This window comes from Amphiura filiformis, chromosome 12 (assembly GCF_039555335.1).
Source record: "Amphiura filiformis chromosome 12, Afil_fr2py, whole genome shotgun sequence".
NCBI classification, from domain to species: domain Eukaryota; kingdom Metazoa; phylum Echinodermata; class Ophiuroidea; order Amphilepidida; family Amphiuridae; genus Amphiura; species Amphiura filiformis.
The window spans coordinates 3,893,914-3,909,214 of NC_092639.1; the positions used below are offsets into that span (position 1 = coordinate 3,893,914).

Sequence of the window (15,301 nt, forward strand, 5' to 3'; positions counted from 1 at the left end):
ATGAAAACACGCATACCAATGCAAGGCCGTTTAAGTGTAGTGTTTGTGATGACCGTTTTAATAATCCGACAAGCAAACGTAATCATGAACGTAATAAGCACAACAAAGAAAAGCGTTACGCGTGTGAACTTTGTGGATTCTCATCATTCTTTAAACAGGATTTCATGAAACATCAAATGATCCACAGTGGAGATAAACCATTTCCATGTGATCAGTGCGAGTATAGATGCAATCGTCGTGACAATCTAAGAAAACATCTTAAAATACACTCTGGGGGAGAGAAAGCTTACAAATGCTCCAGCTGTGATCTGACGTTCCAATCTCATAAGACCTGTAGAACCCATGAGAAATCACACCTGTCACAAATAAATCAAGCACAACAACTTGAAATGGGGACTACACATCAAAATGATGTAGCAGACGTAAGTCAGAAGTGTTCTGTAAGTCAAGGCGAAAGCAAACCAAGCACAAGTGAGGTTTCACAAACTACTGACAGAAATACACCTGCTCACAGAGATGATCATACTCAGTGGCGTAGATTTCTTTTTGACATTGGGGGGGATGGGGTTGAAAAATTTTGTGAAATATAGTGAATCCGGCACCTTTTGGCGACAGAATAAGTTTATGGTACAAATGTGCGCGAAGCAGGGAAAAAAAATTGCCATTTTGAAGGTAGACTGATGAAATATGCAAACCAAGCACAAGTGGGGTTTCACAAACTACTCCTGCTCACAGAGATGATCATACTAGTTCTTATCCAAGTTTCCCAGTAATTGTTAATCAAATCCAGCCTGGTTTAACACAAAATCAGACTCAGTCTGAAGATTGGGTAAGAGCTGTCAACTTTCTCCAACATCTGCCTCAAACATAAGTTTTGCTCTCTTTATATTTTCCCAAAATTCAAAATTCCAGAGTTTATGTAATTTTGACTTCTTTCAGTTTTAAAAACTATAATACCTGTACGCGTTGAATAATGAGCATACATACACTGAGTAAGCAATTTAATTAAGGTACCAGTAACCAGTTATGTTCATCCCTGTAGTATCCTAAACAAAAACAAATATGTCAAAATTAAAACAAGCAGCTAATACATGTACCTGTATCTGATTTAAGACCTTATTTGTTGAAATTGGTTTAGAATTAAAGAAACGTTGATCCGATCATAAACCTAATGAAGAAACAAAATCCAAAGTTGCATTTTTGTGTTCTACATTGTATTCAATGAAAGTACGTACATGCGCTAGTAGTTTAACATGCTAAACACTGAAAGTACTAGTCCTCTTGTTTGAGAATGCTTAGATGTACAAATCATTAGGGCATGTAATGGAGCAAATAGCAACTTTTGAATTTGCATCTTCCTTGCGTTTTTTTTTTTTTGGTCTTAAATTCGAGCTATAAAAGGATGCAGCTATTGGTGCTGGTTCCATGACAACTTTGTTTAGGATATTCACAAAAAGCAAAACTTTTTTGGCTGGGGGTATTTGACTTTGGATTGGGTACTGATTTTTGGCTGTGATTCAAATAATCCCCCAGAAATCTCATTTGACAAAAAAAAAAACCGAAAGATTTTTCGATTATTTCACTTCAAAATTATGTCAAATTTGCCAATTTTGGAGAACATTTTAACCTACTATTTTAGGTACAAATCTTGTAATTTCTACAAGCCTTTTTTTCTTTCCTTTATATAATGTACATGTATTATAAAATTACACATTCATGTACATTATAATGTCTTTTGCTTAATTTAGTATTATTTATATTTCAATCATATGTAAATGGTGTCACTGTTACAACATCAGGCTATGCATTTTGTGGCATCCTCATCCATTGCTTCTGTTGGTTATAAGGTTTTTAAAGATTGAAGGAAAAATACTGCATCTCTCTTTTCTTGTCAAGTGATGTTTTAAATAGTTTTTGCAAATTATATGTATGTAAAATATTTTGTCAACATTTAAATGTTTTGTAGCAAGTTTTCCAATTAATGTTTTTGAATGTTATTAAACATTCTTATACTGGGTGTCCCAAAAAAAAGATGCCCCTCATTGCGCCCTCTTTTTCTCCTATTCTGAAAAGTTGATCAAATATATTTTGGTATGTAAAGAAACCTTGAGTCGTTAGCTTTATTAAACCAAAACAATTATATCAATCGGCTCACAACTTTTGAAGATATGCTCTTTCAAAGAAATGTACCCGTTTTTCACTCTGTCCACGGATAAGGTTTGGCTACTTCAAAGATTGAAAAGGAGTACACATATGCATGAATATCAAAAATTCCTCAATGATAACTTTATAAAATAACTTTATTTATGGAATGGGCTTTTCCGGTGGGTTTATGGGCAATAGATTTTGTTAATAGTGTCATTAATTTGTGGGTAAAATGGATGCCGAATGGGACTTTTTTTGCTTTACCTTTCTAGGTTATTTATGCCTTTTTTGTTTTATTATCTTTCTTACTAAGTTCTTACTTTGATGTTTCTTGCTTTTTTTTTACAACTTAAGTCATTTCTCTTTTTAGGATAAAAGGTAGCCCTAAAAGGCTGTTTGTTTGGTTTGTCTTGTGTTTACCATGTTTACTGTGCTGCTCTGCCCTCTACCTGATTGCCTCCTTGGCGAAAAAATTCAAGTGGTGTGAGGTCTGGTGATGGTGCAGGCCACTCCACAGCATGAGCCATCCCTTTGCTATCCATGGACAGAGTGAAAAACAGGAAATTTTATTCAAAAGGGCATATCTTCAAAAATTGTGAGCCGATTGAAATAATTGTTTTGGTTTATTAAAGCTGACGATTAAAGGTTTCTTTACATACCAAAATATATTTAGTCAGCTTTTCAGAAATAGGAGAAAAAGAGGGGCCTTTTTTTTTGGGGACACCCTGTACCTTTTAATATTATCCAAACATTTATTTATATATAATTATCCGTTTCTGAGCTTTTACGAATGTTTTCAAAAACGTTTCGTGTGTGCTGGAATATTACCCCAAAAAATGTATAGTTTTAAATATAACTTCGATGTTCAACCATGCAATTTGATCTTGCATTTTGTTGACTGACTGTTAATTCTGATATTAACAAATTAATGTAAATAAAATAGCAATATGATAATTGAAGTGTACCACGTATCATTATTATTTAGAGGTTAATAACTGCGCATCGGTTATTTGGAGGCATTGTGAAAAATCTAAACATTTTGCCTTTGGAACCGAGGAATATCCCGAGGGTGTAGCCCCAAAGGGATATTCCGAGGTCCAAAGCAAAATGTTTAGATTTTTCACAATGCTCATATATATACTCGATGCAAAGTTATTAACCTCATTCCTCTTTCGTCACTTTAATCTCTTCATCTTACAAAATAACACAAAATTTTGCTCAAAAGTTTATAAAAATATCTGATTTTTACATCTTCCCTTTCCAAAAATCGATCAGACTAAAACATGACGACCAATAACAAAAGTGCGTATCACAATCTGTGCAAATATGGTAGCGCGCAAATCCAAATCGGCAGAAAGCGCTAGCGCGTAGTTTGTTCGACGCCAACAACACGCTGAACGCCGGTCAATTGTGTGCGACATTGGAACAATTACGCATTTTGCGGTCAATTGTGAGATATTAATGACCTCGATTTGCGTTCGCGTTTTCACAAATAACTAAATTTCATTTCATTTCATTTTATTTAGGATTCAAACCAAGGATAAAAAACACAGAAAAGAATACATTTAAAAGCACACTTATTTCCACTGTGGTCCTTGATGAGCCTAAGACTTAAAGGTACAAAATTAAAGAAATATTTGGATTGCACTTTACATATGATATTACACACATCAAGGTGGTACCACACCCCCTGACAAATCCTGTGACCAGTTTCGCACTCCTCCCAAGAAACAACCACACACCGGCAACAAAAAGCCATGCACACTACAAGGGCAAGGCGCCCAATCTCCCCAATCGAAAACCCAGCGACTCAAGACCAGCGGCCCATTTCATATGTCAAGAAAAAAGAGGTACATTCTAGTGGTACCTCCCTTCCTAAAACAAAACAAATGCACCGCCCCTCCTGAGCCACCGAAAATTCCAGCGCAGCAACCGGACTCCCCGCCCCCACAACACACACGACTCCTCCCACCCATGCACGACTATCCCCCGAGAAAACTACAAAAATAGTCACACACCCATCAAGGGCGTAGTACCACCCTAAATTTAAACTGTTCAGCAAGCATAAGACATAAAATATTACAAATACTATTATCATTACCTACAAATTTTGAAAACAAAAAATAAAATAATATTAAAAACACACAATATATTAATGTTGAAAAAACATGCATCAGGTCCAGCCTTAGTTAAAAAGATAAATTGCACGTTCATTTTTGAAATTTCCTTAAAAAGTGATGTTTGACCTCTTTCCTGAAAATGTCTTGACATAGCTGGGATTGCACAGAATTTGGAAGCGAGTTCCACACATTTATTGCATTATAAACAAAGGTTTTTTGCCCATGGGTGCCCATACGAGGCTTGAATAAAGCATATGTTCCTGACCTGGTTGAATGTTTGTGTACGTTTTAGACTTAGAAATACCTTCAAGAAAATAAGTAGGACTTTTGCCATTCAGGATCCTAAACATGTGATTTGTCATAATCTGGAAAACCCTGTACTGGGTCGGGAGCCAGTTTACCTCCTGGAATTCACTAGCACCAATGTGAGACCTAGGGGACAGATTTAGCACATTTCTGATGATTTTATTTTGGGCAATTTGGAGTTTTTGTTTTTTGTTTGTTTGGTTAAAGCAGGATACCAGGAACTACAAGCATAGTCATAATGACACTGGATGAGAGCCGAAACAAGAAGTTTTTTAGTGTATACATTCAAAAACCTTCCTTTTCTTTGAATAAATTTGAGTCTGGAATTAGCCTTTTTAGAACTTTATCTGCTGTATTTTGCCCACTTAGAGTTTGATGAATATTGAGGCCTAAGTACTTTACTTCAGATTTGGGAGTAATTAGTGTGTTACCACATTTGATGCTGAGCTCTGATTGTCTCGCAAGTTTACGTGCAGCCGTGCAGTGCCAAACAGGACCGACTCAGTCTTCCCTAAGTGAAGGGATAATTTATTATCAATCAACCACTCGTTCACAGCCTTGAGCTCCAAACTGAGCTGTTCCTGAATGACATTGACATCACTATGCGAGACCATCAGAGCTGAGTCATCTGCATACAAAAGTAATTTACACCCCACTGCAGAAGCCATGTCGTTGACATAGACTAAGAACAAAAGAGGCCCCAATATTGAGCCCTGGGGAACTCCGCACGTAATATCCTTGGGCTGTGATTTCACTCTGCCTATGTCAACAACCTGTTTCCGACCTGTAAGGTACGAGTCAAACCATTTAATTGAACTTTCAGCCACGCCAAGGGCCCCCAATTTTCCAAGAAGAATTGCATGATTCACCGTGTCGAACGCCTTTTGTAAATCAAGAACCACCATACCAGTAAGATTACCTTTATCCCATTCCTTTCTTATGTAGTCCGACAGGTGAATCAAGCAAGTATCTGTAGAAAATGACGGCCGAAAGCCCGACTGAAATTCATAAAGGAGAGACTCGTCCTTCAAATATTTTTCTAACTGGTCATAAACAATCCTTTCAAAAATTTTTGAAATAACACTGAGGATGGAAACTGGTCGGTAATTGCCAGTTTCTGTCTTACTGCTTTTCTTATGTATTGGCACCACTCTAGCATTTTTCATGTCATTGGGAATTACACCAGATTTTATTGACAAGTTAATAATGTGAGTAAGAGGCTCGCATATCACCGGTGCAGCATCCTTGATGAATTTTGCAGGTAGATTGTCAAGACCAGTTGATTTGCCAGTATTTATTTTCATCAGTAATTTTAAAACACTATCCTCATTTACCTGGGAAAGATCAAAATTATTTTGTTTGACATTTCTCTTTTGTAAAATTCAAAAACAGAATCCAGGCCATATCTGCCAGAGCCAGTGGGGAGTTTGCTGACCAGTGTGGAGGCCACTGTAACAAAGAAATCATTAAACTTCTCAGCCACAGTTGCTTTGTCAAAGCAGACCTCTCCCTCTATCTCAAGGCCAATACTGCCTGATTTTGTGGAACCTTTATCACTAGCCCCATGCCTTTCAAAATACTCCAAAGATTTTTTGGATTGTTTACATTTTCTTCTATCTTGTCCTTATAATACTGTGATTTGGCTTTTTTTATTTCATATTGAACCTTGTTTCGAAGACTCTTGAATTCAGACAAATCACTTGTGTTTTTAGTTCTGTTGAAAGTGTGCAGTGCTGTGTCACGATCATGAATCAATTCTTTTATCTCTGCACTAAACCATGGCTCAGTTCTTTGTTTCACCCTGATTTTTTTCTGTGGAGCAATTTCATTTATGACCGACAACAAGGAACCTTTGAATATTTCCCATGCTTTTTCTACATCGACACATATTAAAACATTCTTCCAATCAACATGGTTTAACTTTGTTATGAAACATTCAGTAGAGTACCTTTTCATTGATCTGATATTTACAGTTTTGTGTCTATTATATTGCACCTAAATGTAATTGGATCGCACACATCACGTTTATTAATGAGGTTATGAATGTTTAATATATAATATTATGCCAATACTTGGTAAATGAGTATACAGGCAGTTATGTTTACCCCTGTCCAGCAGCCAATAGCTGCATCTTGACCTTATTTTGTTGAAATCGCTCAAGAAATAAAAGCACGCTGGTCCAAAATCCCAATGAAGACTTTTTTTTAAATTTTGGTAAAATCAGACGTTTTTTGGCCAAAAAAGTTTAAAATTATGTTTGCAAAAAACTCTTCAGATTTTGATGAAATAATAGGGTAATTGTAGCCTTAAAAATCTTTTAGGGCATATTATGACGATATCAACATAGGCTTAGGAACCGGGGGGATCAGCCCCCTCAATAATGTGGATGCGGGGGCTGGACTACTTTTCAGCCTTCCCCCCCCCCCCAAAATAATCCTAGGTGAAGTTAAAAAATAGTGATAAAATAGAGGAAAATGTTGGTTTGTGACTTATATTTTGACAAATTTACTGACTCGGAGAGGCACCCCCAGGGTGGCTCACCAAAAAGATTTCAATTTTCAGCCCCCTCAATGTTGAAAATCTTTCTAAGCCAATGGTCAAGTAGGCCTACCGAGAGACGGTCCTATGTACTGCATGCAATAAACTGGCAAAAGTACATGTTTAACAAATTCGTATTGGCACCTGAACAGACTACGTTAAAATTTTTCCCGGGGGAGGGGCGGGGGAAGCTAATCGAATTACAAACATTGTTTTGCCTAAAAAAATGGCTGATTTAAGTTTTTGACCAATTCTCAAATATGGGGGGGGGGGGGGGCAGCGTAAGACATTTTTTTATACGTAGCATTGTCTTTGGAAGTGACAGTACCTATATGTGCCTTTTTTTAAGTCGCTTATATACCAAATGATCCCTTTTATAAAAGTCATACCCGTTCTGCGGCGGCTACCCAATGATCACCCCACTTTTTTTTAGGTGCCGCTACCCAATGACCCCCTTTTTTCTAAAATTGTATTGTCAAAGTGCCACGAAATAATGCAAAAAGTTTCAAATTCTCTTAATTCGGAAATTTGGAACAAGAAGTAGAATTTTGCTCAATTTTTTCCAAAATTTCAACCCAATGACCCCCTTTTAAAAAAAATATTATACCAATGACCCTCTTTATCATATTGTTTGTACGACACCCCCTCCCCTTTTTTTTTTTTTTTTTTTTAAACAACGTTTTGTACCGATAAGCTCCGATAGGCCCCAACTTCGCGACGCCGGTAGACACATACCCGTCACTTCTAAAGTTGGGTCCCCCACCCACCCCGGGATCAGGACCTATGGATTTTGTTTTACTTGAAAACGGCTGATTTGACAGTTTTAACCAATTATCTCATTTCGGGACCAATGTTTAGGGTTTTTCGTTACCGAATAGGGTGCAACTTGCTAGACTTATTAGTCCAGTCCTCGTTTACGGAGTTTAGGGTTGGGGCACCCTATTCGGCAATCGCTCCGGTTTTTTTTTTTCTCAAATCGGGAACCACGTCTTGGGAATTCTTGCAAAAAGCGACATAGAGCGGCACAACCCCGTAGCGCCTGGTTAAAGCACAGTTACCTGTAAGTTGCCTGTCCCCTCGGTTACTTATGTGTTAGGCACCCCTTTCTGTGGAAATGTAGGATTCCGCAGAGTCATGACCTCGTATAGACAGCCCGTCGGTCATTAGTGGTAAATATTCATAACATGCAAGATTTTAGGTTAGTGATTCGGTATTTAGTTATGAAGACTATGACTAGACAAATTGATTGATAAAAATTCAAGATATATATTCCAAAGATGTTATAAAGGAGGTGAGTGTTTACGAGTTATTTGTTTTAAGCTGGTATATTTAATCCAGCAGGGCAGCATTGTTTGGCGTGACAACATGCTGCAATCACGATCATCAATTCAATTGACAATGCAAAACCAATGCCGGCAATGCCAACAGCTAGTTCACCAGTGCCGTACTATTAGTCTATTACGCTGATTTTCGTATTCGGCGAGGAGGACGATTTCGACCTCCTGGTTTGTTTACAAACAGAGAGGTAGACAAAAGACCGTTCAGCTTGTCCAAACACTCAAGTATCAGAAGGATGGTCCACAATAGCGTGATTCACGTAACATGAATAGGGATTAAAAAGCTGTCAAGTAGAACCATGTGCTTCTTTTGTCCTATTTGCCATCAAGATTTCATATGGAAACAGTTCAGACCCAGAACAGGATCATGTCAGAAATTAATATTTTGTTCTGGGTCTGATTATTCGAACTACTAGTTCACGAGACTCACGCCTAATGCAATCCTGAATGCAATGCATGAGAGTTGACAACCCCGATTTAATTGCAGGGTTGTACACAACGATAATGACCCGAAGGGGGAGCACTTCATTATGAAATGGATCTAGGACTGCATGGCACTTTCACAGTTACTAAAGTTATTAAAAGGGGCATTCAGTGAGAGCAAAATTACATTGAAAATGTAAAAAATATGGGGTCATTGGGTGAGAGCATGATTTTTGGTATTCGGTGAGATCAAAATGTAAAAAAGTGGGGTCATTGGTTAAAAACATTAACCTTTTTTTAATTGGACAATTTTTTAGCTGAAAGTTCTTTCATTTGAAAGAGAATCCAATTTATTTTAATTGAAACAATATTTCAATAAGGGGTCAATCATGCATGTTTCTAGTTCATATATTTGTGAAGATTATCATTCATCCAGGTAGTAAATAATAAATTATTTTGAACTACAATCTAGGCAACTGGACTTACGTTTTTTTGAGTGTGGAAATTTTCACATTCTATCCTGAACACATCATCAGCCCGACTGGTCTTCTGGCGGTAAAAGTTCATTCACCTGTGAAGCGGATGTTGTTGTATCACAGGTCACCTTCGAGTTCAACATGAGAGGGATCTTCCTAATCGCTGAACTGTAGGCCCCGGCCAAGTTGTGACGTAGGCCGCCTCCCCTGTTCAGTGAAGGCTCCTCCCGTTTCACATAAATTGCTTCTTTGACTCCTCTCTCGTACCATCTGCTTTCTCTGTCCAAGATATAACATCCTTGTTGCCAAAGGAATGTTTAGAACTGTCCAAGTGTGTATAGACGGCCGAGTCTCCACAACCAGTGCTGGCTCGTCTATGTTGGTAGTTATGATCTTGGACAGAGAGTTTTCAATAGGGGTAAGTCAGGCAATTGCCCCCTACCCCCCCCCGGCAGCTGCGCCACTGAACTATATGTCATCAAATTGCCCAAAATTTGTGTGTGAAGTTGTGACAGCGGGTGCATATACATGTATACAATGTACACTAACACTACTGTACTGTATGACCCCAGATTTAATATGGAATGGATAAAAGGGCAGGCACTTTCACAGTAAGGGGCATTCAGTGAGAGCAAAATATGTAAAAAATATGGGGTCATTGGGTGAAAAAAATGACCTTTTTTAAATGGAACATTGAATTTCTAGTTCTAAGTGGCTTCAAATTTCTTCTTTTTTTTTTTAATCTAAAAATGCAGAATTAATCACTGATTTTGTTACTTATTTTGAAAAATTTTGCACCTCCGTCACTACAATTTCCACTGAATTCTCCGCACACAAGTCTTGAGTCTCTGAGATATCTAAGGTAGACTGGTAGGGTACACACAAAATACCACTTTTTCACATAAATAACACTTCCTTAAGTTCCTACCATTCCTCACATGAAGATGAGACATTTGGTTCATGTTGGTCAATTTTGAGCACATTTGAGGATGTAAAATGAGTACTTGTGACCGTTATCGTCGTCGTGTTTTCAACTATATGTAGAGGCTGTGAGTGTGACGTCATCACTGCGACATGAGTTCAGGGTGCCCTAGCTTTGAAATGTTAGGACCACATGTGATGTTTCGGGCAACATCCGGACTATCTGGATTGGGCTACAGTCCAGACTATCCGGATCAATTGTAGACAATATGTTCTCTAATTACATGTATTTTCACTATTTTGTTTTCTATTTTTACAGATTATCGAAGAAGACAAAGATTTAGTGTATGCTGCATGGACTTAGAACAATGGGCATCCTTCATTTTTGTGAGCATTGTGGTAATCGGAAGATAAGAGATGTGAAAGAAGAATTAGAGAAACTTATACAAACCAAAGTTATTTCATCTCAACAATGTGGTATTTGTTTGAAATTGTTAGCTACTGATAGTCTTTCTGTGGCTAAGAATATAAACCCGGATAAATCTATTGTTTCAATCAATGATATGACTGTTGAGCTTTATGAACACACTGGTAATGATGAACATATTAAGAACGAACAACAACAGGTTGATGCTAGTGATGTTTCAACAAATGAACAACAGTTGGATTGTTGTGACGTTTCCAGAAAAAAAGAACAACAGGTGGATTGTATTGAGGTGACAACAAATAAACAACAGTTGGATTGTAGCGATGTTTCAAGAAAAGAAGAAGAACAGTTGGATTGTAGTGACATGTCACCAAACAAACAACAGTTGGATTATATTGAGGTGTCAACAAATGAACAACAGTTGGATTGTAGTGATGTTTCTGATAAAAGTTTTAAAAGTGTAGAGAGACGGACAAGGTTATCCACCGGTACAATCAAACTTGAACCAATCCAGGGACTAGATTCTGAAGATGGGAATGATAGTGTTGATATTCCTTTTGATTCAATCATAGAGAATACTAGCGCAGATGAAAAAAAGTGTAATAACTCGGGTGTTAAGTCTTTGAAAAAAAGAAAAAATGCTTCATCAGGAGTGAAAAAGAAAAACGTTCAAAAAACTTGGAAGTCGCCTTGGAAAAAGAAAGCTGGCGAATGCGATGTGGAGCCGGAATTGAGTGAACGTCAGATTATGCTAAGGAGAGCCTTGGATCCCAAATTACTTCCTATGATAGACATGGAGCAGCCGCCAACAAAAAATATACATGTAGTTTGTAAACGATGTAAACAAGCATTCACCAAAATGGGAGATTTTATCAATCACATTAGTTGTCACACAGGGGAAGAGCTTTCGATTGCAAAGCCATATGTGTGTCCAGTATGCACCAGTCGATTCCCCAATTTTACATCTTTGGATAGACACATGGTAACACATATGCAAGAAGAAGATAAAAGATATATTTGTGAGTGGGACAATTGCAGAGCTAAATTTGGTTGTCAGCGGTATCTTGATAAACATATCCGACGTCACCAAGGCCACAAGGAAGTCAACAAAAAACACAAGAAATATCAGTGCTCCATGTGTGATCATAAGACAACCAGCAAAGAATTCCTGTCCATTCATCATAACACACATACCAATGCAAAACCATTCAAGTGTAGTTTTTGCCATAAATGTTTCAATGACCCATCTAGTAAAGTGAGACATGAAGGTAATACGCACAACCAAGAGAAGCGTTATGTTTGTGAGCTTTGTGGCTATTGCTCCTACTATAGACAGGATCTGATCAAACATCAAAGAATCCATACTGGAGTTAAACCGTTTGCATGCGATCAGTGCGCCTATAGATGCAATCGACGTGACAATCTGAAAAAACATCTTAAAATACACTCCGGGAGAGAAAAGCTTACAAATGTTCCAGCTGTGATCTGACGTTCCAATCTCATAAGACCTGTAAAACCCATGAGAAATCCCACTTGACAAAAATAAATCAAGCACAACAACTTGAAATAGGGACTACGCATCAAAATGATGTAGCAGACCAAAGTCAGAAGTGTTCTGTAAGTCAAGGCGAAAGCAAACCAAGCACAAGTGAGGTTTCACAAACTACTGACAGAAATACACCTGCTCACAGAGATGATCATACTCAGTGGCGTAGATTTCTTTTTGACATTGGGGGGGATGGGGTTGGAAAATTTTTTGAAATACACTCTGAGAAAAATGCTTCAGGTGACATTTAATTCACTAAAGATTTGCAAAACCCATAAGAAATCTTAGTCTGCAACCCGGTCAAAAAAAAAACCCATGTACATGTACACTACATATTGATCCAAGTTCAAATGTGACCTGCCCCCATGAACTGAGCGTCAAGTCACAAGTTGGTAGTTTCAAGACCCTTGGCTGATGAATTTCTTTGTTTGACGCGCACCTGTACATGCCAGTAATATGTCCTTTGTGATCATGGTGATGGGGCATTCTGTATGCCAGTAGTATGTCTTGAGCATACACACACATTTCATTTCATTAAATGGACTAAAAATAGCATACCATAAAGGCCTACTTATATATAATAGTACCAATTACAAACTTTATACCTATTGTACCCAACTAGATTTTCATTATCGTGACCGCCCCCCCAACTCAACATAAAAGTTGACAACCATGAGAGTTACCAAATTTTTCAAAAGTCCCCTTTGCAATGATTTTTCATCAAATTTGACCCCTTTTTCATGCATAATCGAGGACAATGGCCAAAAACAACCCCTTTTTGTGGTTTTCAATGACTAGAATTTCAAACACCCGCTTTCAGTGATTAGAATTTCAAACACCCCTTATCAATGACACTAAATATTGACATAAAATTTCTGGATTTTCTCAATTACCCCTTTTCCAAATTCGTGGACAGTGCAAATTAAATACCCCTATTTTGCTAATTTCACTGTCAAATTTCACGGACAGTGCAAATTAAATACCCCTTTTTTGCCAATTTCAAGGTCCTTGCTACTGGTAAAAAATAACCCCTTTTCTGCGCAATTTGGTTACTCTCATGGTTGTCAACTTTTGTGTTGAGTTAGGGGCCGGGTATCTTGATATAGTCCAGTCAAAGTGGGTTTTGACTCACCAATTGCAACAGATTATTTTTCACTGCTGTGAATGTTAGAGATGTCCCCTGAACAGTACTAAAAGTATACAAAAATTATACTAAAATACACTTCGTGGAAATGTAGTTGGATTGTATTAAGGTGTCAACAAATAAAGAACAGTTGGATTGTAGCGATGTTTCAAGAAAAGAAGAAGAACAGTTGGATTGTAGTGACATGTCACCAAACAAACAACAGTTGGATTATATTGAGGACCTGGGTAACGAAACATCCAAGATATGGCAAACTATTCTTATTTTGGAGTGTTTTTAAAGGACAAACACATTGAGACCATTTTAAAGGAGATCGGAGCATTTTTTCGAAGTTGACCCACGTGGAGCCCAAAATTTGACCTTTGACCTTTTTGCTTATAACTTGAGAATGGTACATCACAGATATGACAAACTATACTTTTTCTGAATCCTTAAGACTAGAGGAATGCTTTGGTATAGCAAGTTTTAAAAAGATGAAAGCAATTTTGAAATTTGACCCCTGTATGACCTTTTCCCACCAAAAACTACCTTTCCACCAAGTATATTTTAGTATATTTTTGGTATGATGTTGTTCAGGGACATCTCTAAAATGTATAAAAGTGAAAAAAATTCTGTTGCAATTAGTGGTGAGTGACACCACTAATTTGTTTAGATTGACTGGACTAATAGGGCAGGCATACTAATAGGTTTACTCTTTTCTAATAAAGAAAATACATACATTTTAATGAAATCAAAATCACTATGCTTAATTTTCAAGGTAAAACATGATTTCTGTCACTAAATGTTAACATAGGCCTACACAATGCCATAAATAATAGATATTGTATGTTCCATTTTTAGAAAAAAACTCTGTCACTAAAAGTGGACCAAATTGCCAATGTCAAAAAGCAATTTTGAACCAAGTTATTTAGCTATTCAGATTTATTTTTTACTGTGAATATACCAATTAATACTAGGTGATCTTAAAATTAAGCTGAGTAAAATGTCGCTGCTGAGTTTAATAAAAAGGTCAACTAAGTCTTGATCACCATTAATCGAAATGCATCCTAAAAAATAGATCACCTAGTATTATTAATGCGCAAAAAACGCCAAAATATGCGCATTTTGGGTATTGTGCATTTTAGGTCCAACCGCGAATTTTAAGATTTTCCCAAAATAACCATTTTCCCCAAGTACTAATTTTCCAAAAACCTGAAGTTTTCACTAAAGTCAAAGAATCCATAATGATCTACAACACAATCCATGTTAAAAAAAAGTATAGAAAATAGGCCCTCACAAAATGTTTTCAAAAAAGTAAACAATTTTTAATATTGCATAATTCAAACTTTTGGGGGAGAAAAATTATGCATTTTGGTAAAAAATGTGCAAATTGCAAATTTTCAAAAACAGGCGCACACGTACACATCGAGGGTTGACAAACGGCCTTAACTCACTTTTGGCCATTTTGAGATTTTGGTACCAAAATAATCTGTAATACCCACAGATTCTTAAAATCATAAGCCTTAACTCAATTCAACTTCCTATTGCATCTATAGCACAATAATACTTGGTCACATCTCAATGCAAAAATATTATTTTACTCATTTTTCTCAAAAAGGCACTTTTTGAGTTAAGGCCTTCTGTTTGTCAACCCTCGACATTTTCCTCTCAAAAATCAAGCATTTCCCCTATGCTCAGGGCTGTTAACTTTTTTGAATTGCATGGCGTGAGACAGAGGCGTACCGGGATTTTCCGACTACAATGTTCATTTTGACATGTGATTATTTGAGCCACGGCCTAGAGAATCTGAAAAGCGGGGGGGGTAGGGACAACAAATTTTTGGACAATGCGTGAGATTTTACTCATTTTGCAGCTTTTTATGTGAGATTTACTACCTAGGCGTGAGATTATACTACCTTGGCGTGAGACCGTGAGAAAG

At 37.2% G+C, this 15,301-nt stretch overlaps 1 protein-coding gene across 1 annotated transcript; it reads left to right on the forward strand.

Moving 5' to 3' along the window:
• Positions 1–8,301: 8,301 nt before the first annotated feature.
• On the forward strand, positions 8,302–15,028 carry LOC140165675 (uncharacterized). The gene is made up of 2 exons (XM_072188979.1): positions 8,302–8,400; positions 10,586–15,028. The coding sequence occupies exon 2, from the start codon at positions 10,614–10,616 to the stop codon at positions 12,180–12,182; it is 1,569 nt and encodes a 522-aa protein (XP_072045080.1). The 5' UTR covers positions 8,302–8,400; positions 10,586–10,613; the 3' UTR covers positions 12,183–15,028.
• Positions 15,029–15,301: the final 273 nt, after the last annotated feature.